The 25,177-nt window shown below is 39.5% G+C and overlaps 1 protein-coding gene across 1 annotated transcript in view; it reads right to left on the bottom strand.

Moving 5' to 3' along the window:
* Positions 1–25,177, bottom strand: part of LOC145410619 (vascular endothelial growth factor receptor 2-like) — a 105,369-nt gene that overhangs the window by 26,161 nt on the left and 54,031 nt on the right. Inside the window, exons 8-15 of the mRNA XM_080280732.1 lie at positions 21,077–21,216; positions 20,371–20,503; positions 16,606–16,748; positions 13,103–13,268; positions 12,640–12,800; positions 7,611–7,758; positions 3,223–3,389; positions 2,591–2,738 (exon numbers count right to left, since the gene is read on the bottom strand). Of these exons, the coding sequence (XP_080136858.1) occupies positions 2,591–2,738; positions 3,223–3,389; positions 7,611–7,758; positions 12,640–12,800; positions 13,103–13,268; positions 16,606–16,748; positions 20,371–20,503; positions 21,077–21,216 (1,206 nt within the window). The remainder of the gene's footprint in view (positions 1–2,590; positions 2,739–3,222; positions 3,390–7,610; positions 7,759–12,639; positions 12,801–13,102; positions 13,269–16,605; positions 16,749–20,370; positions 20,504–21,076; positions 21,217–25,177) is intronic.

Here is a 25,177-nt window from a genome sequence, read left to right as displayed (position 1 = left end):
TCTTTACAGTTAAAGTCACCCACCAAAATAATATTATTGCTTATCTCAATTATTTTTTGTAAATAACTAGCCATATCTGACAACATCTGGTATTCGTCATCATTCCATGCTCTCATCTTAGGGGGAACACACACTACTGCCGTATCTCCCTTGCCATTCTCTCCAGTTTCTAATTTCATATATATCACTTCAGCCATGCCTTCTCCCATTTCCACGGTATCTACATTTATGTTGTTTTTCACCGCTATCATCACTCCTCCTCCCGTTTTTTCTTTTCTGTCTCTTCTCCACAGTTTATATTTACCATCTCCCAAATGAACATCAATATCTTCTCTTAAGTTGGTCTCTACAAAGCACATGACATCAGGTTCATGTTCCCTCAAGAAATCGTCAATTTCATGCCTTGCCGATATTAAACCATCAACATTAGTATATACCACCTTCAAGTTATTTTTGATGATTTTTATACCCTCTTCTCTCCTTCTATCCGTCGGTACCACTTCCCCAATTTCTGATCTCTCATAGCCATCCCCCTTAGTTTCCTTCACTTCCATTTCCTCACATACCACTTCCTTACTTTCATATCCATCACTCTCCAAAAAAAAGTTTTACATTCTTCCTCTGTCCTCTTATCATTTTTTTCCTTTACTTGTTCCTTCAATGATTTTAAAATTTCTCTTTCTTCTTCGTTCAAATCTTTTCTTATTATAATATTTTCCATCCCTGCCTCTTTGCTTACTTTCCAGGTCACTTTAAGTATAACATTTACTACACTTTCTGATGACAACTTGACTCTCATTGGTCTTGTGTCCCCTTTCTTATAAGACCCTATCCTCCTAACTTCCTCAATTTCTTTTTCCCACTTGTCTCCTTCGGGATCAATCTTGCCTAAAATTCTTCTCACTAGGTTCGTGTCTCTCTCGAGTCTCACGGATCTAACCTTTTCTTCCTCCTCCCTGTTTCCAAATATTACCACACATCTGTTCCTTTCTACAGTTTCTCTCACTATTTTCTCTTTTTTCTTCAGTATTTTCACTACATGTGTATTTACCTATTTGTATTTACCTATTTGTAGTATACAGGAATTGAGCAATGCTCGTGTTGTCCTGTCTCCATATCCACATTTATCAAGTCTACCTTTACACACATGAATGTTTTTCTCATGCACCACCTCTTTGTCTAAGTCGTTCCAAATATTTAAGAATATACCTAATTGTGATATACACGGAATGTACTATGCTCGTGGGTTTCCGTCGCTGTTTCTCAATAAGTCGAATTTAACTTTAAACTCGTTTATGTTTTTAGACTGGACGATCTCTTTGTCCAGGCTATTCCATAAGTCTATACTTCTGTAAGGAAAGCTATATTTCTTGATATCCTTCAAGCAGCTTGACTTTTTCAATTTCATTCCATGTCCTCTTGTTGCTCTCTTATCCCATACAAACAGATCTTCTTTGTCAATTTTATCTACTCCCACCATGGTCCTGAACACCGCAATCATGTCTCCCCTCTTTCTCCTTTCCTCTAACGAAGGCAAATCCAGTTTTTCCAGCCTCTCTCTGTATGACAGGTCTGTCAGACTGGGGACCATCTTGGTTGCTGTTCTTTGTATTCTCTCAATCTTGTTTATATCTTTCTTTTTGTGTGGGGACCACACTACCGCTGCATATTCTAACCTGGGGCGGATCATGGCCACTATCAATTTTTTCATCATTTCCTCATCCATATAATGAAATGCTACTCTTATGTTAGTCAAGAGCTTATAAGTCTCTCCAACTATCTTGTTAATGTGCTTTTCTGGTGACAAACTATCTTGGACCAGCACTCCCAAATCTTTCTCTTCTCTCCTTTTTGTGATTAATTCATTACCCAAAAAATAATTCAGTGATGGTCTCCTGGTACTTTTACCCATTTCCATGCATGCGTGCGTGTGTGTGTGTGTGTGTACAGTAAAACCTCAAAAAGTCGACCCTGCAGAAGGCGGAATTTCCGGTAAGTCTAGCTCTGACCATGGTGAGACTTGGTGTTTATTCAAAGGGTTACCTTTTAGTTTCTTATATTCCAAGCGTTACATGTTGTAAAGTGAAGTAAATAAGTGCAGAATTTTATATAATTAAATGACTGTTGCACCTCTCCATCTATGCAACCTCCTATCCTAGCCTAACCTATGACATGCACTGAATTGTTTTTACTGTTTATTTTTATTGCTTTACAAATGCTTCTTTTGTTTAATGTTAATAAACAAGTAATCATTCATAATTTGCAACTACTGGGGGGGTCAAACTGTATATATATATTTTTTTAAATTATGTCCTGTTAGTAGGAAAATTTGGTAAGTCAGACTACCCTAGAGCCAGATATCAACTTCTGAAGGGTTTAATGTAGTATATATATATATATATATATATATATATATATATATATATATATATATACATATATATATAATATATATATATATGTATATATATATCTATCTATCTATCTATCTATATATATATATATATATATATATATATATATATATATATATATATATATATATATCCATCGATCTATCTATCTATTTATATTTATTTATTTTACTCACCACTAATAGGAAGATCTGCCACAGCATAATTACTTCCTTCACTGTTTGTAACTCTGCAGCGCACTCTTCCTGAAGTCTGAGGCTGGAATGTCACCTTGGTAGTCTTATTATTGCCAGGGTCAGGAGTGGTCACAACTGAGTCTGAGATCTGGCAAAAAATCAGTAACATCCTTTACTGTTTTCCCTGTTATGAATTCATCATCATCATCATCATCAATCATCATCATCATCATCATTTCCCTAATTACCACCTAACAGAAGGCATGAAGACACACTTATATACTTGTATTTCTTTTCCTAGCCACTTGTAGATGATTACATTTAGCTAAGAAAAATCATTAACAGTTTTAGAGTTAATGATAATTAGACATATGATTATTGAACATGATCTGAGATTGCTGAATTCACATTAATAGAAATTATATCTAGCTGGTGTTTTAATATTTATGTATTTGTATTCAGTTTTGTATGAAAAACTCGAATCTGCATAATTACTAAGGTCTAAGAGGCTATCAAGAAGTTTCCAAACACAGTCCTCTCACATATATATATATATATATATATTATACGCACACAAAACATTCAAAGAATAAAGTATTTCCTCTCCCTAACCCTTCAACACCATACAGTACCTGAAGCTCTGTGAAGGTTGAGGTGCAGTTATGAGTGCCAGCTGGACAGGACTTGAACTGCCAGTGTGTGCTTGGTAGAGGGAAGCCCCGTGCAGTGCAGGTCACATTCACTGTTGCATTGGGGAGGATGTACTCTGGGACATCTTCCAGCCATGGCAAGGGTTTACCTGCCCAAGCAATACCACAGCATTACTGTAATGTATACTGTGTCCACTGTATATTTTGGCTGCTGTATTCTGCCATGTGGAGAGAATGAGGAAATGACTAGGAGAGTAGATGTAAGTGAGACAGAGGGGGAGAAAGGGAAGAAGAGGTCAAGAATGAGATGGAGGGATGCATGGGGTGTAGAGGTTTATGAGTGAGGGAGGTGTGAGCTGGAGGGAGAGCAACCTGATAAGATAAGACAGGTACATGGAGGAAATTTGTATATGGTCACCCCTTATGGGATTAGAGCATCTTACTACAGACAGACAGTTAGTCTGCCATCTGTCTTCTGTTTTATACCAAACCTTGCTATCTCATCTACCCTAACCATGACAAATATCTTGCAGACCCAACACCTTACTTTACTACTAACATAGTTGCAATCCCATATTCTATACCATATTCCCTATCACTCTTCACTCCTCTTCAACCACTAATATCAAAGTAAAATCCCCAACAACCAGATATTTTATCCATATTTTGTGATTATCTCCACACAATATGGTTACTGAAAGCTGACATTTATTACATGTAACCTGTCAGCTTTCAGCAAATGACTTGAAATGCTAATACAGTGTACCAGTGCCCGGATGCACAAACGGCCTTAAGGCTAGACACGGCCTTAAGTCGGGTAGTTTAAGGCCGTGGGTCGCTAAGGCCCATGCACGAAGCACCAACAGGAGGGTAAGCCTCAGTAAGGCCGCCTCAGCTGCTGAGGCCGGGTCGGAGCAGCCTTACCGTATTGAGACTCGTAAATAAAGTAACTCCGATTTGATATTCTCTGTAGCACAAACCGGACCCAACTTGTTATTGTTTGCCTCTGCATGGAGTTGATGGTTGCCTGTGAACTAGATCGTTCTTTGCGAAGGGAATGGAGGTTTCTTGGAGCCACTGAACCCTTGTAACATAAATGATGAACATGTATTGAGACAATATCGCCTCCCCAGGAGCGAATTCCTTCATTTAACGGAACTTGAGCCTCATATTGGGAGTGTCACGTTACACTGCCATGCCATTCTTGCCTACACAACAATTTTTGGCAACCCAGAGGTTCTACCCTAGTGGGAATTTTCAGAGTGTTGTTGGAGGGTGGTATTCATGAGTCAAGTGTATGCAAAATGATATCACGTGTGACAGATACTTTATACAGAAAATGACTGAGAAAAATTAAGATGCCCAGTGGTTTGCTGAGGATAGAGACGAAGGTTTCCACATAATAAATAAATTTCCTAAAGTATTTGGGTTCCCATGGGAAGGGAGGGGAAGAATAAATCCCCAGTATCCCTGCTTGTAAGAAGCAACTAAAAGCGGCCTTTTTGTCTCCCAGACTTTCTTTCCTTACTGCCCTCTTCTGTCTTCTGTTCTACCCCTTTTTCTTGATGTTTGTGTGTTTCTTATGGTCTTTATTTTCCCTCTACTATGCCATGCAGCCATATTATGGATTGGTGATATTTCATCATTATTCCTAACTTCCTGAAGTGCTTGGAGCAATGGATTGAACCCTAATACCAAATAAGGCCCCAGATCACAAAGAACATGTATTGGTCAGCTGCAAACGGTTTTATTCACTGGATGTGCAAGTTGTTTGTGACAGCAACAAAATGATAATGAGCTGTAATTACAGATATCCTGGCAGCACTCACGCTGCCTATACCTGGGCTAATTCTAACCACCAGAGGTCTGAACCAAGGTGTCTATGGTAACATTTTTATGCCAGATAACTGTGGTTGCAAATTACTTTGTTTAAAGTTAAACAATGGTTAGGTAACACATGGCAAACATAATAAGTTCCCACTCATATTGCTATTTTGTTTCTTTACTCCTAAACACTCTCATCTTACTAATGTTTTAAAGGTTGTGTGGGTGTATTGCTCTTCATTACTAATATTAGGACGTCTTTTCATTGCACCCGACATTTTCAATTAATTACCGGCACTTCACGTGCTTATCCTTGACTGTTGTGTTTTTGTTACCAGCATTGTGTGAAAATAAGGTATTGTATAGAATGCCTAGGAATTCTATAGAATGACCAACATTTTTTGGCAAAGTATAAGTTTTTTTCAGTCTGACTTTATATATTTTACCTAACCTGGAACTTTAATAGAATGCATAGGTATTCTGTAGAATGTCTAACATTTTTATGGCAAAGTATAATGTAATAAACAACAGGGGGTTTGGCTGGGATAATGTGGGTTAGGTTAGGCTAGGTTAGATTAGGTTAATTTAGAAGAACGTTATGTTAAGCATTTACCGTACCTAAATTAACCTAACCTAACCTACCGTAATCGAACTTAAACGTAGCCTAGACCATCCCAGCCTAAAACTAACCGCAGCCTAAATTAACCTAACGAACTGAAATGACTTAGTTCACAGTTTGCCAGTTTGCTGCAGTTTGGTCGTTTCTCACGTTGCCTAAAATAAACACGGTAATCTACAGAATACCAAGGAAATGTGTACAGATGATTTTATCTTATACCTTGGCTTGAAGTTTACCTAGGTAGGCATTCTATACAGTGACGGGTTTCCAACTATGACGGTAACATAAACACTCCTCTCGCCTCTCACCCCCAGCTGATTCATGAAGGTCTGTGATTGGCCCAGTGTTTGTGTTCTGCCGTCTGATTGGTCAGCACGGTCGCAGATGACGCACTAGATTTCCCCCAAAACATTCCCTACAGTTAAGGCCAGCCTTAACTAAGACCAATGCACGAAACTTAAGTCAACCCTAAGACAAGGCAACGGGTCGTTGTGCATGGGCCTTAGAGGCAGCCGTAGGGCCGCCTTTAATATTTCATATAAGGCCAGCTTTAAGGCTGCCATCCGACGGAGTTTTGTGCATCCCAGCCCAGTAATATTGCACAATCATTTGTCTTATGTGTATCATTTGTCAAGCCTCCAACATGCTTGCCTATGATTAATCTTGGTCACCTAATGGTGAGTCTCCATGCTGCTGGATCTCTGGCAGCCTCCCTATTCAGTCCTTCATCCCTGATTTCACACTCTACAACATCATTACAGGTCTTTTTTAGTCTGCCTTTCACAACCCTAACCCTGACATTCACACTATCACCCTCCAGACCCAGTTGTCATCCTACATCTTCTTAACATGCCCAAACCATCTCAATCTACCCCTCCTCATCACAGCACCGGTACATTCAAGTTCCAGCCTTCCTCTCAACTCTTCAATTGTAAATCTAGCCCCCCCAAGCCTCATATTCAAGGATGCACTACACATTAATATGACCACTGTCATTTCTGTACATCTGAGACTATGAATATCCTCTTCTTTCACTACCCATGTCTCACTACCACTCCTAACACTTGCCACATACAAAGATCTCTTAGCATAATGATATTCAAGTTATTCATATTACAGGTATTATGATTTTTATTATTATTATTATTATTATTATTATTATTATTATTATTACTGTATTTTCATTATTATTATTCATACCATCCAAAACAAACTAAAAAAGGCCGGGGATGAGGCCAGAGAGTGTGAACTCAAAGATAAGCAACTGAATAGGGAGGCTGCCAGAGAACGAGCATCATGGAGAGTTGCCATTAGGTGACCAAGGCACTCTTATTGGAGCCTTTATTAACAATATGATACAAAATTATACGATATGAACATCATGTAATTTGAGTTCCCGTATTCTCACAAAACTGAGAACTTCAGAGAATGGCTATTTAATGCTTTTGAAGGCATGAACCTGATGGAAGGGGAAAACTCAGGTTAAATCTTAAAACATACACCAGCAAAAGGTGCAGAAATGGATGCAAGACCAGGTGTTGCTCAGTACTGTATTGTGAAGTACAGTCAGGATTTTAGGAACTTCAGTGGTATATGAATGAATGTCTGGCCCATTCCACTGGGCATGCTCTTAATAATTCTCTTTATATCAATTTCCCTTTCCTTGCTTTCTGGATCTTACTTCATCCCATCATTAAGTTGGAAAAAGAGGTCAGGAGAACGATAATGATGATGATAACAATGACAAAGACAATGGCAATGACGATAATGATGGCCATTACAATGACAATGGCAATGATGATGATGATGATGACAACAATGATGATGATGATGATAATGATGATGAGGATAATACTCCCTATACATACAACACAAAACTGTGTACTAAACTGAAGGAAGATATCAACACAACTTGGACCAAACTCACTGCGAATTTTAACATAAACGCTGACTGAATCCTTTGCATGTTTGTCCTTGGTGATACCCTTCAGAGTGTACTGGCCATGGTCAAAAGGTGTTACGTTGTACACTCGCAGCCACGACTCTGCACTCATGGCATGGTGCTCTGTGTTCACCTGAGGATGTAAATGGGTTTATAGCTGAACCATGGCCAAACATACTGAAATAGTTGTTGTAGCTCAAGGTTCATCTGAACATGAACCCAATAAACTACAGACTGAAGCTGTCCTCCGGCAATCTACCATCCTCCTTTGAAGGATGAGGAGGAGGTTAAAGGATGTTTGTATAACCAAACTGCAGAGCTGTCCAACTACATCAGTGAACCACTTGAAGGCATTCCTCTCCAACGACAAACACATACTGTACTGTACAAGGATAAACCATACCATTACTAATGTTGCTACATCAAGGCAATGTGCTCTAGAAAGTTTACTTGCATACATTATTGGCCCAGTTTAATTTACACATCAATAGCATAAAAGCAAACCAATGAATGAATCAAATTTATATAGCCTGATATCATGGTTTGTAGGGAAATATCTGTAAGTATTTCTGGGACTACCACACTTTAACTAGTGTAAAAACATGTGTAGTAAACTATTTACGTAAATGATGGTACAGTATTATAGTACATATTAAATGTGATGCTGCATCTCATTAATCTTAAAATGGTCCTCATATCTGTAACTGTCAATTACATCTGCTTATTAACCCCTTCAACCAATGGTGTTTTTATTTTCAGTTGTTGCTAGTTTCACATAATTTTATTCAGCTCAGGACAGAATTTTTGAACTGTAGGGACTAGACATACTCTTCAAATTACAGTATTTCTTTACAACAAAAGATCTCCCTAGAACTAAATGAAATTGTCTCAATGGTGCAAATCACTAAACAACATCAGCAGATCAAGAGGGTTAACCTATCCAGGCCTCTTCATGCTTTTCATGTATATCTTCTCACCTTTAACTGCCATTAGCATCCATTAACAACCATTTGAGTGTTACCAGAATCCAGCTAATACCATATCTCAAAAAAACACAATAGAAAGGAGAACAGTTATTAGAATCCATCTACCACCAGATATCAAAGAACCACAAGTAGAAAGGAGAACACACTTTTTTACGTTATCAATGGGGCCCCTCCACTCTCCATCTAACACTGTGTTTAGTCAACACAGCAATGTGTCTGCTATAGTGTAAACTCTCAATTATCCAGTGTAATTCAGCTATGTCCTATGCTGAATAACGTGAAACATCAAATATTGCATAGAACCCCCATTGACTCAATTTTTGGTGTCGAGCTGGATGTTTTGATACTATCTGTCTCAACCCTCTATCCTAAAAACTTTCCCATGAGCAAAAGATGAAAATTAATCATAAAATACAATAAAGTAATGATACAATACAGCACCGGTTGGCTCCCATTTCTGAACCAGTTGATAAACGTTAACACAGGATATTGCATAGAACCGCCGGTTATGTCCCATTTCAGTCCTGGATATTGCATAATTTTGCTGGATATTGCTTTAACCCCTAAAGTCCTAATTGCATCAATTGATGTGATTTAAGTTTTATGCCAAAATGCCTAATTGCATCAATGGGGTGCTTCTGAGAAGCGTAGTATTCTGCTAGATGGCTCGACGATTAGGACAAACACATTCCCCGTGCTGTTTAAAAAGCATATTTTTTTTTGTAAAATACCTACACTGTTGTGTGAAACTGTGAATCACAGTAATGTCATATATAATAATATAAATAATACAAATAGAACACGTATATATAACGCAGCGTGAATTGTTTATATTTATCATAAACAAAAATTAGAATATCATTGATGGCATGTGATGGCAACCTGCCCTTTCAGTGGCCCTATATTATTTAATTTCTCTTACATTTAGTGCAAGTTAGGTTCTTAATACATTGTTTGTTCAGACTGTAAATTACACGTAGTGGGTATTTTTACTCATTCATTCTCTATGTGAGCAGAAATTTAATGTTAAGTAAATACTGGGACTCAACATATTGCTTACTCCATTCACGCATGCACACCACAAGACAGTCCCGTGTTTTCCCTCAGACCCTCCAAAACAATTACAGTACATTACTTCATCAAACCTAACCAGACCACAAGTAGCCTAAATCGTATTACAGTATTTTAAGCATTAGTCCTTGTGCTTTTGTTATGAAAACAAATCTCGTGAAAAAATAAAAAATAAACACGGGACTGTCTTGTGGCATGCATGCATGAAGGGAGTGAGCAGAATGTTGAGTCCCACTATTTACTAAACATTAAATTTCTGCCACATAGAGATTGAATAAGTCAAGATACCCACTAGGCGTAATTTACAGTCCGAACAAACAACGTATTAAGAACCGAACTTGCATAAAATGTAGCAGAAATTAAATAATATAGGACCAGTGAAAGGGCAGGTTGCCATCACACGCCATCAATGATATTCTAATTTCCGTTTATGATAAATATAAACAATTCATGCTAAGTTATATAAAGTGTTCTATTTGTATTATTTATGCTACAGTATATGACATTACCAAGATTCACAGTTTCACACAACAGTGTAGATATTTAACAAAGAAAAATATGCATTTTAAACAGCGCAGGGAATGTGTTTGTCCTAATCATGGAGCCATCTAGCAGAATACTAGCTTTGAAAGCACTCCATTGAGCAGGGCCTATAAAAAACTGCGAAGCGCTTCCTCCACCCTAATTATGATGTACATGGCTTCAGGCCAATGAGAACTCACCCCTGAGTGGCGTGAGGGGGGGACTGAACCAACCAGGGCGGTGGGGGGCACCCCCCCTCTGGGCCACCTCCATGCCACCCTCTACCCCACTCCCTCACTCCCTCCTTGTCCCCCATCACCCTCCCACCCCTCCACACACCTGCACCTCTCCTCCCACCACCACCTGTGTCCCTTTACACCCACTCTTGTCCCTCCTCCCACCCTGCTAGCCTTGTGTCCCCCTTCAATCCCACCCAATCCCTCCCTCCTTGTCCCTCACTACCCTCCCATCCCCTATAGACCCCCGAGAGGTATCAGGCCGCCAAAATGTTACAGAACAAACTGAAGTGCTTTCTTTTCATGCGAAAAGTTGGTTATTTTTCCAACCCCCGTACCTATAGGCCTACTCCCCACAGCCTACTTTATCTCCCCACATCCTAGTAATCTTCCCACACCTATATACACCTGTTTTCATGGTTGGTGTGACATAACACTTTGAAATGACCTGTTTCAATAAGAAAAATATGTGGTTATCAAAATTTTCACATTTTAGAGTGTTTTCGTAGGGTAATGATTATAAACTTTTTTAACTTTGACGCACGATTGTGCGGTAACCATTTGGCCTACAGGGGTGCGGATTGTGTTGTCAGGTGTGTACATTTTTCCTCTTTAGCCAGAACACAATCAATTTGCCTTTGGAGAAAGTCGCCAAAACACCCCCGAATTGCGGTTGTGGGAGGTACCCTGCCAGAAATAATTGCAGTCTTTAGAGGCCAACAGAGCCGAGCCAGCAGCGTCAGATATTGCGTTCGTCCAGATATTGCGACGACAGACAATTGTGAGTTTAAACAAGAGAAAAGAATATTTTGTGTTGATGGCATTACCAAAGTTACTGACAAGCAATTTTTAACTACAGTAAACTCTCAATTATTCAACATATTTCTGCCAAGCCCTATGCTGAATAATGTGAAATGCCAGATATTGCATAGTACTCCCCATCAGGTCAATATTCAGTGCTGAACCAGATACTGCAGTACTGTCCGTCTTGATCCTCTATCCTAAAAACTTTCCCATAAGTAAAAGATGAAAATATAAAATACAATATATTAATGATAAAACACAGTAAAAAAGTAATACAGCGCTGGTTGGTTACAGTCCATGAGTCGGTTGATACATTTCAACGCTGGAAATTGCATAGAATCGCCAGATATTGCATATTTTTGCTGGATATTGCTTCAAACAGAGCTGAGCCAGCAGTGTCAGATACTATGTTGGGTCAGATATTGCAATGATTGATAATAGAGAGTTTACTGTAATTTTTCTTAATCAAAGTAATGACATGCTTCTTCATTACTAGTGTAAAAGACTGGCAATACAGAATTAAGAGTTGAAAAAATACTCAGAACCGTGGCATGACACGGAAGGATCTGACCCTCTTACCAGCTGTGAGTAGGATCAGAATGAAATTCCAAATGCTTCCTATCTTTCAGCTTTGAATTTCAGGGTAACTTTAACTTTGTCTGTAGCAAGAACACTAAAAATTTAGTACTGTATATTCAAAACCCAAACTGCTTGCTGTGAGTCCATGCTTTGAATGTTTTCATCTCCGTCATAAACTCTACCGAAGAAATTAATTCTTTTTGAAATAAACTGACAAAGTAAGCCCAATCATGAAGGGGTTAAATACTGTAATCCAACTTTCATTATATCAATGCTGCAAATCTTAGTCAACAATAAATCTGTCTTTTCATGCTAGTTAACTCTTCCTTTCCACTTACTCCTTTCCTCAACTGGCTACCATTGATCCTATGGGTGCTTACAACATGGTGCCAGTTCTGAAAGTGTAGCAACACAAAAAGTCAAGTAACAGCCTGAGGAAGACTCAAAACTGCTTTTGGCAACATGACACTGGCAGTGGATTTCATGGGGTTGAGACTTCCAGTTAATAGTTAGGGGCCTGTGTCTGAGCAGTAATCTGAGGAAACTGTCCCATCAATGGCATACAGTACAACCATCAGCTGAACAAGGTTAAGCTATGCAAACACTGAATCTAAATTAGAGGCTAAGACCCTACACCCACACCTTTTGTAATCCTACTCTCACTTCTCTTAACTCCAACTCCACCCTACCCCAACCTCACTTCATCCAATCTTCCTTCTCATGCCACCCATCCCAGTCTCCATTCCTTGCTTCAGCCAATCTACAGCCAACTAGCTGGTTTTGCCCTCAACAATTACAAGCCTGCCCCATCCTCACCTTAGATGACTCTTTAATCTCAATACCAGTCCAGTTGTAGTAGATGAGTTCAGGGTCTGAGGGGTGGGCAATAACCAAGGATTTCCACTTAAGTGTGTCACCCTCCTCAATTTCAATCTCCTGAAGGTCAGTGGTGATGTTGATGAATGGCACCATTGTCTCTGCAAGGCAGCGTTTGTGGTAAGAATTTAAAACATGTCATTTCATTATTCTTTGCTATTCATTAAACAAGAAAAGAATATGAAGCATACTCCATCCCATTCTAGAAGGAATGAGAACTATTCATAATGTTAGCAGGAAACTGTAAATAAACTACTGATTATGATGGTTCAATTAAAGTTATCACTGTTTGCTGAATACACACAGAGACTAGAGTTACTGCTAACATGCATTACTCATGAACAACTCTAATACATGTGTGGAACCTTATACTGCATATGAAGGACCAATAATGATGACAAACCCAAGACTTCCACATAGATGGAGTGATTGTTAGAGTTGTGCCTGGGTGCAGTGACAGCACACATGTAGTTTCCAGAATCAGCCAGTGTGACATTGTGCATTGTCAAGGTGCTTATGCGATACTGACTCTGATCTTGCCTCAAGGCTGATTTTGATGTGCTGTAATCCTGTACAAGAAGAGGTTTATTAAATATTAAACTGCTTTCACCACTGGCAATGTTATAACCTATGTATGACAATTGGCTTTGATTAAGATTAGCTTTAAGAATACCGCATTGTATATCCAATTTTTTTTCTATATAAGCAATAAACTTTATAAACCATGAGTTTTCTGTGACTGCAGACAGAGGACTAATCTTTTCACCATAAATGTTAGGCACATTAAATTTTGGGTGTGAAACCCATGATAACACACCACACCATTATCATCACTGTCATCCCAACCCTAATACAGTTCCATCGCATCCAACACGTGTTAGTCCAGCACAATTCACGTCCAGCACGGACAGCAAATAATTATTATTATTTAATACGATTTAATTACTGCAACACGAGTGTGTTAGCATAACACGCACAGAGCTCCGAGAAGTAGGCGAAATCCGCAGAGTTCACCTCTAGCACAATCACCCCCGGTCCAACACAGTCATACTGGACATTCCCATGATGATGATAGCCAGTGGAAACTTCTGATCAAGTAGCCTTCCCCGCCTGCTATCGTGACGTGATCGTGATGCCGCACAATTAAAAATGCTTCTCCTGTCACGTGATGTTTTGTTTAAATTTCTCCCGCCACAGTGCCACTCAGTCACATAATTCGCATTGGAAGGTGCATTTTTCTTGCTGCATTTTCTGCCCTTGTTACTGCATTTTACCCTGCTCACGATGCCTAGGAAGCCTTCTGAGAACCCCAAGAAGCGTCGGCACCTCCCTCAGGCCACCAAGCTAGAAAGCATCGAGAGGAAGAAGAAAAGGGAGAGGAAAGTTGACACTGCCAAGGCCTACGACATGAATGAAGCCAACGTGAGGACCATAATACGTTTAAGTATTTGGGTAGTGTGATGAGTAAGGATGGAGGTTTGGAGGGTGAAGTGCTTGAAAGGGTACAGCAGGGAAGAAAGGTTGCTGGTTCCTTGAAAGCAGTGATAAGAAACAGGGATGTGAGCATGGAAGTGAAAAAGTTACTACATGACAGTATTGTGATACCAACTCTAACGTACGGTAGTGAAGCTTGGACATTGTTGGAAGGACACAAGTCAAGAGTGAGAGCAGTGGAAATGAGTTATTTAAGAGGAGCCTGTGGAGTCACATGGAGAGACAGGCTGACGAATGAGGATATAAAGGAGCGTTGTGGTGTGGATGTGGATGTGATAGGAAGTGTTATGAGGAAAACACTGAGGTGGTTTGGCCATGTGGAGAGGATGGAGGGTGAAAGACTGACGAAGAGAGTGTATGTGAGTGAGGTGGAGGGGGGAAGAGGGAGGGGGAGGCCGAGGATGAGATGGAGGGATGGGGTGGAGAGGTATATGAGAGAGGGGGGTGTGAGTTGGGAGCAGGGCAGTGAAATGGCGGGGGACAGGGCGACTTGGAGGCAATTTGTTTGTGGCCACCCCAAACGGGATTGAGGCGTCTGGCAATAGATAGATAGATAGACAAGAACTTGGCAGCAGTGAAGGCTTACAGAGTGCTAGGACAGGCAGAAGCAGGACCTTCCATGGCTCTGGACGAAGACAGTGATTCTGAGTGTGATTTCGAAGGATTTATGAGGGAGGTTGAGGAGGAGCAGCAGTCATTACCCGCTAGTGACGCCAGCAGCCATCCTCCAGGGACCCAGTAGGACTACCTACAGCCTTGGATACCACCTTCCATTCCCAGCAAGCCCACCAACACTATCCTAAAAGGTTAGTTATCATTCATAGCACAGTACCTTTTATTATAATTACAATAGTACCAATATATGTATAGGTATATGGTAGGTATTTAGGGTGACTTTTCCTAGGGTTGCTGACATAATTCATTTTCCCCCATTAGCTCTATTGTTTGTCCAACACGTTTTTGGTCCAACACGGGACCCATGCATGACAATATTAACGTGTTGGACGCGAGGGTACTGTACTTGTACCTACCAAAGAGATAAAAAGATGTAAGATCCAGAAAAAAAGCAAAAGTACAAGAGCTGTTGTTGATGTTGTTAACCTCAGTCTCTCTGGCCTAGCAGACCTGTGAACCACAGGAAGGCTAATACTTCTGTGGGTCTGTCCTAAAGGTGCAATATAAAACATACACTGTGTGGGGAACTGATGCCCCCCGTGCAACAGGCAGCACCTTGCCAGGGTTGGACCAGAGTCCTTCCCCACAGTGAGGTGCAGGGAAATACGAGAAGGTCTGTCTACTGGGTGAAGGCCACAGCTGCTTGACCCAGGGTACACATCACTAACCCACGTAGGCCCTTTGTAACAGTTGGCACCTGCACATAAGTCAAACTATCAAAGAGCATGCTCAATGAAACAAATCATTTAACTAGGACTATCAAACACCATGCTCAATGAAATGAGTCACATAATCAATCACATATCCTGACTGGTGGTTCTACTTCACAAGCGAAATCATTAGGACATTGTTTATTCCTTTATATATCTGCATTTCATATACCAAGGCAGCTTTGGCCTAAATCAGCTTAGTGTACAGTTAATGCCTGTGTATCTTAACCCCTACATGCTGCCATTATTTTGCCACAGCCGCTCTCTCACTACGGGTATATTCCCCCAAATAGCCTGTTTTCAAAGCTTCATATCCAGGAAAGTAGCAGTTAGGGTAATAAATTAAAGACCATATTATGCATCAACTCTTCTTGCAAATGAAAACATCCCCGGGTCTACAGGTGGTCACATCGATGAGTAAGGATGAGAAGAAGTTGAGTAACTATTGCCACTTGGGGCAGGATATATTTGTGCTTATGCACATGGCCCCAACTTTGGCTTTGCTCTCAATGTGATAACTTCTCCACTGCTTGATAAACTAGACACAGTGGCATCCAAGGCATACCCTATGGCACTATTACTGAGCCCTTCCTAATATCTTTGGAAAGAGGTTTGGCAGGGGTGGAAGAGACAAGGGGTCTGCATAAGGCGTGAATGGCATTGGACGAGAAGTTTCAGAAAATATTATTCTACACCTGGCAAGGTCACACAGAAGACTGAGGTAAGTGTGCATGAGGTGGCAGGAGTCTCTCCATGCCCTTTGGTACAGAGATCAAATGGCGGCCAGTTCAAACGACGGTGGAAATACAGTAGCGGCTCCTCCCGTCACCCTGCAGTCCCTGTCCACCCATTTTGACATTTCCCAGTAGGTGGAGGTTAAATGAAATGAAAATGGGTTTACTGATGATACCAAAACTTCGCCCCTAACAACCTGATTTGACTCACTATCAACCTTTGTTTCATATCAAACATTCTCCTTATTCCAAAATCAATCAATCTCTCTCTCTCTCTCTCTCTCTCTGCTCACCGCATTAGGGTTTGGAAGGGTCCAGCGGAATACAACATCTCCATCATAGATCAGGGAACAGTTGAGGCGGAAGCTGTGTCCAACCACGAAGAGCTGACCTTCACCCTTAATGATGGCTGGCTGGGGCAGGTTTTGTTCAGTGGCTGTGGGTGAAGAAGGTCAAGGGTGGGAAGAATAAGAAACCCATGACTATTACATCCTGATTTAGCACACACTATTATCCAGTTCAAATTAAAGCTACACTTTACCACAACCACTGTATAGTCATTTTACTCCAGCTTGGCCTAAAACTACCATCTCTTCATCTTGAATGCTGAGTTGTGACAATAAATTAACAACAGAATATGATGCTAGTCATAAAGGATGCAAAGCCGTTGTTTTGTCTTTTTCTGCCACTGAACTATGTGAAATAAGCCACAGAAAGGACAAAAATCGGGGCCATGTTAAAGTGAAAAGAGTATAACAACCTTCAACACCTGGCCATAGTCAGTCACTATAACTGCATCACCTACAATTACAACCTATTCCAAATTTCAATTATAGTTAAAGATGATAAGTTTTAGAGCTATGTCATAAGGGCAAATATAGAAGAGTGTGGCTCGTGGCTGAATGTACTTCTGATCTGAGAAAGAATAAAAGATGTAAACAAGTACTGTACAAAAAACTCCAGTTATCCAAGCAGATATGCTATTAGGGCTTCTCAAAATGACTGAGTTCAAATAATAACACTTTCTTCACTTTTTTTTTTTTTATGTTGCACATTTTTCTCTACTTACTGGTAACTGATGAGAGTACCAAAGAGAAACTTAACACAGTTACAAAATAAGAATAAAAGCAGGCATTTATCTGAAAGGAATCAAGACAAGTTTTGTAACCAGTAAAACAACTGGTAAGTGATTGCTGACTACCCTTCTGGATGTGAAAACATTTTGAACAATTAATAACTGTACCAACAATGTAAGTACTCAAACGAGCAGTAATGTGATGTGATGGATTTTGACACCCCTGTACAGAATATTTCAAAGACTGCATTAAATTATTATGGAAGTTTTTATTCCCATTTTGTGATCATATCTGATTTTTTTTTTACATTATTTTGAATATGATGTATGAAAGACTGAACTGAAAAATATACTGTAGTACTAAACAATACAGTAGTTTACAGCAAAATGTTAGCACCATGTTGTAAAGGTAAGGGACCTTTGATGTTAAGAACATGCCATTAACCCCTTCAATCTAATGATATACTGTATTTCCTATTTTATTTACTGCAATCTCTTGATTAATTTATTCTTCACTGGGGATGTCCTACAGTAATGGGTTTAATATGGGCAGTATCTAACCCTTCCAGATCAAACAGTCTACCATAAGGCAAATAAAATTGTCTGAAGATGTTAAGAACAGAACAAAAATACATCATCAGACTGAAAGGATTAATAATCATGTCTCGAACTCCTTGAGTCCAGTGACACATTATACAATACTTAATTTCACCTTAATTTGGCCAAGATAATTTGTCCATTTGCAGCTTATTTTATGTAGCCCAGTGGCAGAAAAACACAATACTGCTCCTCCACATAATTTTCATATACTGTATTCATGACTAATCCCATATTCTAGTGTTCATCTATTGTTACAAATAGGCATTCAAGATGGAGAGATGGCAGTTCTAGGCCAAGTTAGAGTAAAAACAGTATACTGTAATCCAGTTTACTTTTGCTACCTCCAGGCAATTTTATTAAGGTTAGAAAAGACACCAGATACTTATGGGGTTAACTGAGGCTACAAGTACATTTAATGCCTCATGTTCAAAAAGTCTTTCCCAAGATGAATACAGTCACCTGGAGACAGCAAAAATAAAGTGAAAACTATGTCACCAGATTGAAGGGGTTCAGAGTGACACAAAATGCTGTAAACCATACAAACAGTTATAAACAGACTAACTACAAAACAATCTGAAAATGCTGCTCTAAAATTTAAAGATGATGAGGTAAATGCAGCTTGGCACCTGTGTCAGTAGCACAAAGGAAAGGATGCAGGCACTGAGCGAAAACCTTAGTGAAATGACAACATTAGGATTACTGTGCTGAAAATATGAGAATTAGAGTGCTGAAAACTACTCATGCATGCATACATATCATGAAAAGAAAAATTCAAAAAGGACATAAAGTATGAGCAAATCTGAGGTAAACTGGACTGGTGGGGGTGGCTGCAAAGAATAAATCCATTCACCATCTTATCCTCTTTTTGCCCCATTAGGAACATAGGGTCCAGGGCTATGCTACTCAGTCCCAGTATTAAAGGCAATGGGGACCAGCCTTGCTTGCCCCTCAGTGGCATTATGTAATCAATAAATGTCAACTACCCCTCAAATCTAAACAATTACAGTTTCCCATCCAGATAAATTAGACACTAGAAGTCATTTGGTTATATGGTTAACACCCAACACAGAAATTGATTTCCTGGATGACAAGAAACTATTTGCCATTTAACAGCTCACACTACAACTTATTTTAAAAAGTACTGTATTATTATATGAAGGACAATACTGTAATCTTTACAGTACACTTACTTACGTGGTTCATTACATTATCTTACTATGTTCTATTTGTGTCATGCTTACAGATTTTACAAACACAAGGCTTAGTACAGTATTAGGTCATCTTAAAATATGAAGATACCATTAACCCACAAAGCGAAAGGATAATGTTCATTTTATTTTTGTCATCTCCTGCTTTTATTCTGTACTTAGGTTGTAACATTTTTTTCAACAGGAGTAGTGAGACATAGCCTTAATAATCCCTTCAATACAATGAACCTTTCCCCAAGTTGAAAAAAATAATTTGATTGCTGTAAATGTCAGGACTGAGTAGCCTAGCCCTGGGCCCCTACACTCCTGTTTATATGGGACAAACTGGAATTGGATGATGATTATGATGATGACGATGATGATGGTAGCAGTGAGAGTAAACTAAAAGGCATGTCACCAAGAACAATGTGGTTGAAAAACTGCTAACTTACATTTTTTCATAAACAATGCAGCCATGGATGACAAGACAAGCTAACACAATCCAGTGATATCAAGTCAGCTTATACTTCTGTTCATCCAGTGAGTAGTTTTCACCTCATCTGAATCTATCAAAAAGCCATGCAACATTGCTGTATATTTGGCAGTACTGACTAGCTAAGCAGTGGGCTATAAGATGGGGAGAGATGCTAATTTTAAGCTGAACCTGAATAAATGTAAGACTCCAGAAATACTGAGGGCCACTTGCATACAGGTAAAACAGGTTGGTTTGGTTTTGTGCCAGGTATCCCCAAAGGGCTAAGGTGTTACCCCTGGGTAGAGGACTTTTAGATTGGAGCGTGTAGCATTTTATAACCGGATGTCCTTCCTAATGTCTACCAATAACCTTTAGGTGGATTCGATCCTCCGACCCTTCAGTCAGAGCAGAGCGCTCTAACCCACTGAGCCACAGCTGCTACAGGTAAAAGCATACAAATTTCACAGGCAATGTTTTAACTGAGCATAAGAATTTCAAGGCAAAGTGTACCAACTTACAGCTTACTTGGACTATCCATGTTTAATGTGAACCATGTGGGTAAGCAACCCATATAGATAATAAGCTGTTGTGCACTTCTTGAACTATATTTGATGTTAAGCTGAGTCATCTTAGAATCCAAACAGATCACTCTGAACCCTCTGTGTGGAAGAACTGTTCTTTACATTAACATGAACCATCTGTGCAAGAGAATGAGACTTACGATTGATGCGAACGTGCCAGGTAGCAGACTCTGGGTAGCCTCTGGTATGGCATGTGTACCGACCAGAGTCTTGGATGACAAGGTTGTGTAGTATGAACCCAACTTTTGCATCAAACACAGCCTTGTAAGTCACCTGCGATGAGGCAGTGTGGGGCAAAGCAAACAATGATAAGGAAGGAGAAAGGAAGATGGATAGGATATGAGCTCTAAACGAAGAAGAAAAAACATAGAAAGGTAAGGTGGAATGTAGAGGAATATGAGGTGGTATCCAAAATTTTCCAGACTAATGCTAAATAAAACTGAAAATTCACCATAGCTCTTATTGGCTGCGTTTACCCACGAAGTAGTTCCCTTGCACACTGATACACCGGTCCCAGCACTTCCTCCATTTCTGGAATGCTCCCAGGAAGTCATATTCGATGAGAGTATCAAGCACCACCAGCTATTCCTTCTGGATGTCCTCAGTGGTATCAAATCGACGTCCTTTCAGTTTGATCTTCATTTTCGGGAACAGAAAGAAGTCACAGGGAGCCAAATCCGGTGAGTAAGGAGGATGGGGGACAGCAGCCATGTTGTTCTTGGGCAAAAACTGATGGGTGTTGAGCACACTGTGAGCCTGGGCATTGTCATGGTGAAGCAGCTAGTTGCTGTCTCGCCAAAGGCTGGGGTGTCACCCTCTCACATCTTCATGGAGTCACTGCAAAACCTCACAGTAGAAATTGGAATTGACGGTTTGGCCAGCTGGGATAAATTCTTTGTGCATAATCCACCTGATGTCAAAGAAAACAATCAGCGTGCTCCTGACATTGCTTTTCACCTGTCTGGCCTTCTTGGGTCTTTGTAAGGCTGTCTGACCAAGAGATTGCTCACCAAACACTCACTGAATCATTGCCAGGTCTCTGTTGCATTTTTTTCCAATATTTGCACAAAATTTGATGCAAATTCACTGTTCCTTTCTTATAACCATCTCCAAAACCACCAGACAACACATCCATGACAGCAAACAAACGAATGTCACTAATCCCCACGTCCACCTAACTCCACACCACATGGCGCACTGATTCACAATGCATGTTAGTACCGCCACCTAGAGGTGCATCGCACTACAACAATCCGTTTAGGAGTTGCATTCCCAGTCCAGAAAATTTTGGATAGCACCTCATAAGGACTGAGTGACTGAAAGGGGTGTGGATGTTGGAGAGAAAATGGTGAAAGAAAATGACGACTGAGTGGTGCAGAAGAACTGAGAAGGGTGTAACAAGGCAGGGAGAAGGGTACCAAAAGGAAATAAAATCACCAAAGTATTATGGAAAGCAAGAGAATGGAGAAGTGACACTTGGTAGGCAAGCATAGTGAAAGGATCAGAACTAGAGTAAGTGAAGGAGAATAACATGAAAAAAATGGCAGAGACAGAGAAGGAAATGCAGAAGCAGGGTAAAGAGAGAAAGAAGTGGGAAATGGCCAGGGAGCAGAGGGAGAGTGAGAAGAATGAGAAAGAGCAATGAAGTATGAAGTAAGGTTAAAAATGTAAGAAAGGATGGGGTTATAAAAAAAAAAAAAAAAAAAAAAAAAAAAAGCACTCCAGAGGAGCTAAATGAATGGACTGTCAAGGGAGGAAAAATATGAAAATATTGCAGTAAATAAAGTACACATAAAAAATACAAAACAAAAATTAAAATATGAAAAATCCTCTAAAAACTACAGATTTTCATTGCCTAAAATAAGTGACAAAAATACTTGAAAAGGGAACACACAGTAAACCAAGTACTGCACTGTACTACGAACAAGTAGCATGGACACTGTAAAGAACACAATGACTTTTCACAGTTCCTAAACCTTTAAATACATGTCTTTAAAATGTTCAAATGCACTGGATTAAATAGGTTAAGGTAAATGCAATGAACACTAAATATTAATTCAGAACAAGTTATGTGCAAGCAGTTTCCTGAAGACCATTATGATAAGGTATTTGAATACCAAGCATTGAAAAGCAAAGCCTCCCATAATCTTCACAAAATCACCAAAACCTGTATGAGGCATTTAGTACTGAAGGGATAAGGACATCCGTTTTCAGTTTTGTTAAACTGGGTAATGGTCAATTGAAAAGGAGAAGACTTCCTATAGCAACTGGTACAAGTGGTAAAGGCAAAAGCAACCACCCATTAAGTTAAATCAAATAAATTATATTAAAATTTCATTACACTGCACTAAAGAAAATGATTCAATAAAATTATTATAAATTATTTAACTGCCTGCTGAATTTTTTGTTTCTGTTTCTCAGGTATCTACAGTACTACCTTGTACTTACTTATATAAACAAACTTATGCATGTATGCCATTATTCACATATAAGTGAAACTGTAGGCTGATGGAAAAATAAAATGACTCAGCATTTTTTAATTCAGTGTGTGGATAAATTCCATGGAATCATTTTCATACCTTATACATTGTAAATGAGCCATTATTAACAGAGAGAGAGAGAGAGAGAGAGAGAGGGGCAGACAGACAGACAGACAGACAGACAAAGACAGACAGACAGACAGACAGACAGACAAAGACAGAGAGAAAGACAGAGAGAGACAGAGACAGACAGACAGATAGAAAGACATACAGACAGACAGACAGACAGACAGACAGACAGACAGACAGATAGAAAGACAGACAGACAGACAGAGACAGAGACAGTGTTCAGGCCCCTTTTTCTCAAAACTTACAGTGTCTTCGTCCTTTCAAAACTTAATGCCTCGGAAGAGCAGCAAAAATAAGCAAAGGCCATGAAACTCAAAAATACCATGAAGCACAGCAAGCATGACCAGACAAACAAACTCAAGTGAAGCCAAGGGTCATATTCAAGCTTCTTGAGCTTGCATGTACTGTTAGATAATAGGCTTACATTTTTATCCTGAATCAGTAACACTACCAAACACTTCAAAACCAAACTCCTGTCTGGTGAATACTGTAATAACATAAATATTACAAAACAAAGTTATTTCAAATAATAAACCACTGATATCCATATGCACTTATCATAAGAACTGGTTAAGACCTTTTATGAATATAAGCCAAGGTCTTCCACTCCAGTTACATCATGGCACAGTACACGCAAAAAATATGACTATGGAATCTACATAAGCCAATTCTTTTCAAGGCTTAAAATGATGCTTAAGAAGATAAAGCATTAGAAGCGACGTACAGTACTATATATTCAACGATTGTCCAAAATGGGGAAATAAGCCAAAGGAAAAAACGTGTGAAACTTACTGGAAGTCCAACCAGATATCAGCTGAGTGTAATCACTGGAGGAAGTTACGACAAGCATTTTATAAGAAGCTTAAAGTGCCCATTAAAAAAAAAAAAAAAAAAAATTGCTCTTTGTTCATTACTTGGAGACACCCTGAAGATGAGACTTTTGTTCAGCCACCTTCTGACATCATCCAGGCAGAAGATATGGTGCAATTATTTTTAGTTTCAAGCAAAGTGCCTCACAAGATACTGACCTTTACCCAGGGTCATGCATGTCTTCTCTGCTCATTCAAAGCAAGTGCCTATGAGCCATATTACAGGGAACTTAGATGGCTTTCTAGCACCTTTCCCTTAATGACTTCTCTTTAATATATCTATATATCAATATAGCTTACACAGATAGCATTCTGTCCCAGAATACAATAATGTACATTCTACAGAAACAAGCTTATAAGGATGAGATGCTACAAAACCTCTTTAATCGACAAGAATATAGGCCCATGTCACACCTTCCTCATGGGCAAACTGGGAGCCAGACTTCTGGTGTGGTCAGCATGATGTCACTAAACACAAACATTAATATGTACCAATGGCCAGCGCACTAAGCAACAGCGGGCTTCTTAGCACATCCCACAAAAGAAACACTGGAAGAGCATCATACAGTGCTCACTTTAAATAAGTAGACAAGACACTAATAACTCAGGGAGAAGACTGTCATGCTTTACTTGGCATTTCAACTAGAGACAAAAAGCAATACACTCTATCCTGAGCTCTCTCTGGGTCTGGGATGTTTCCTCCATCACCATTTTCAATAGCTTATCACTATCAAAAGATGACTGGCAGCCTCTTCCTTAAAGTGCATCAAAATTCACTCGCTATTAGCAAAAATTTAGTTCCGGCCTTGCAGGTATCTGTCTTTATGTGAATATAAATATGTTTTCCTCTGTCAGTAGACACATCTAAAAAAATTCAGCACAACCTCCACTAGTTTCCACATCAAGAACTATAATGGCTCTTGAGGGAATCACAGTGACACGATGTTGAAGAGAGAGTGCTTAAACTCAAACATGCTTGAAAAATGTTTTTAAAAATGCCTTCTACATAATAATATGTGAAATGGTAATGAACCATGCATCTAGCAAGAAGGCAAGAGGTACTGGCTCCAGGACTGTCTTCATCAAGACAGTCTGATGCTATGACCTGCTTTGTGCTGTCTTTCCAATTACTGGAGAATTTTTCAGTGCTCTTAAACCACATGAATGGACACAGCAGGGTTAAACGCAAAATATTGTGACTCTCTCAGATGGGAATAATGGTTCACAATCTAAGAGGCAAAAAATAAAGGAACACAAAATTGATCTCACAATCTGGTCAGAAGCGTATCAGGTCAACAGTCATAATGGCAACAGTCTGGAACTTCTGTTGAGAGTCCAGTCTTTCATCACCAACACTAAGAAAGTCTTGCCTACTGGACACTGGGATCCAACCCTACATGTACCATGCATCACTAAGAAATCTTGCAATAATTGCCAGTAAACATGATCAGCTGACATGTTCAAACTTG

The sequence above is a fragment of the Coenobita brevimanus genome, chromosome 86 (genome assembly GCF_032717465.1).
Source record: "Coenobita brevimanus isolate Jiangsu-jjx chromosome 86, ASM3271746v2, whole genome shotgun sequence".
Classification (NCBI taxonomy): Eukaryota; Metazoa; Arthropoda; class Malacostraca; order Decapoda; family Coenobitidae; genus Coenobita; species Coenobita brevimanus.
Note: the sequence above shows the minus strand (reverse complement) of the source record. Positions and strands in the feature narration are given on the sequence as shown.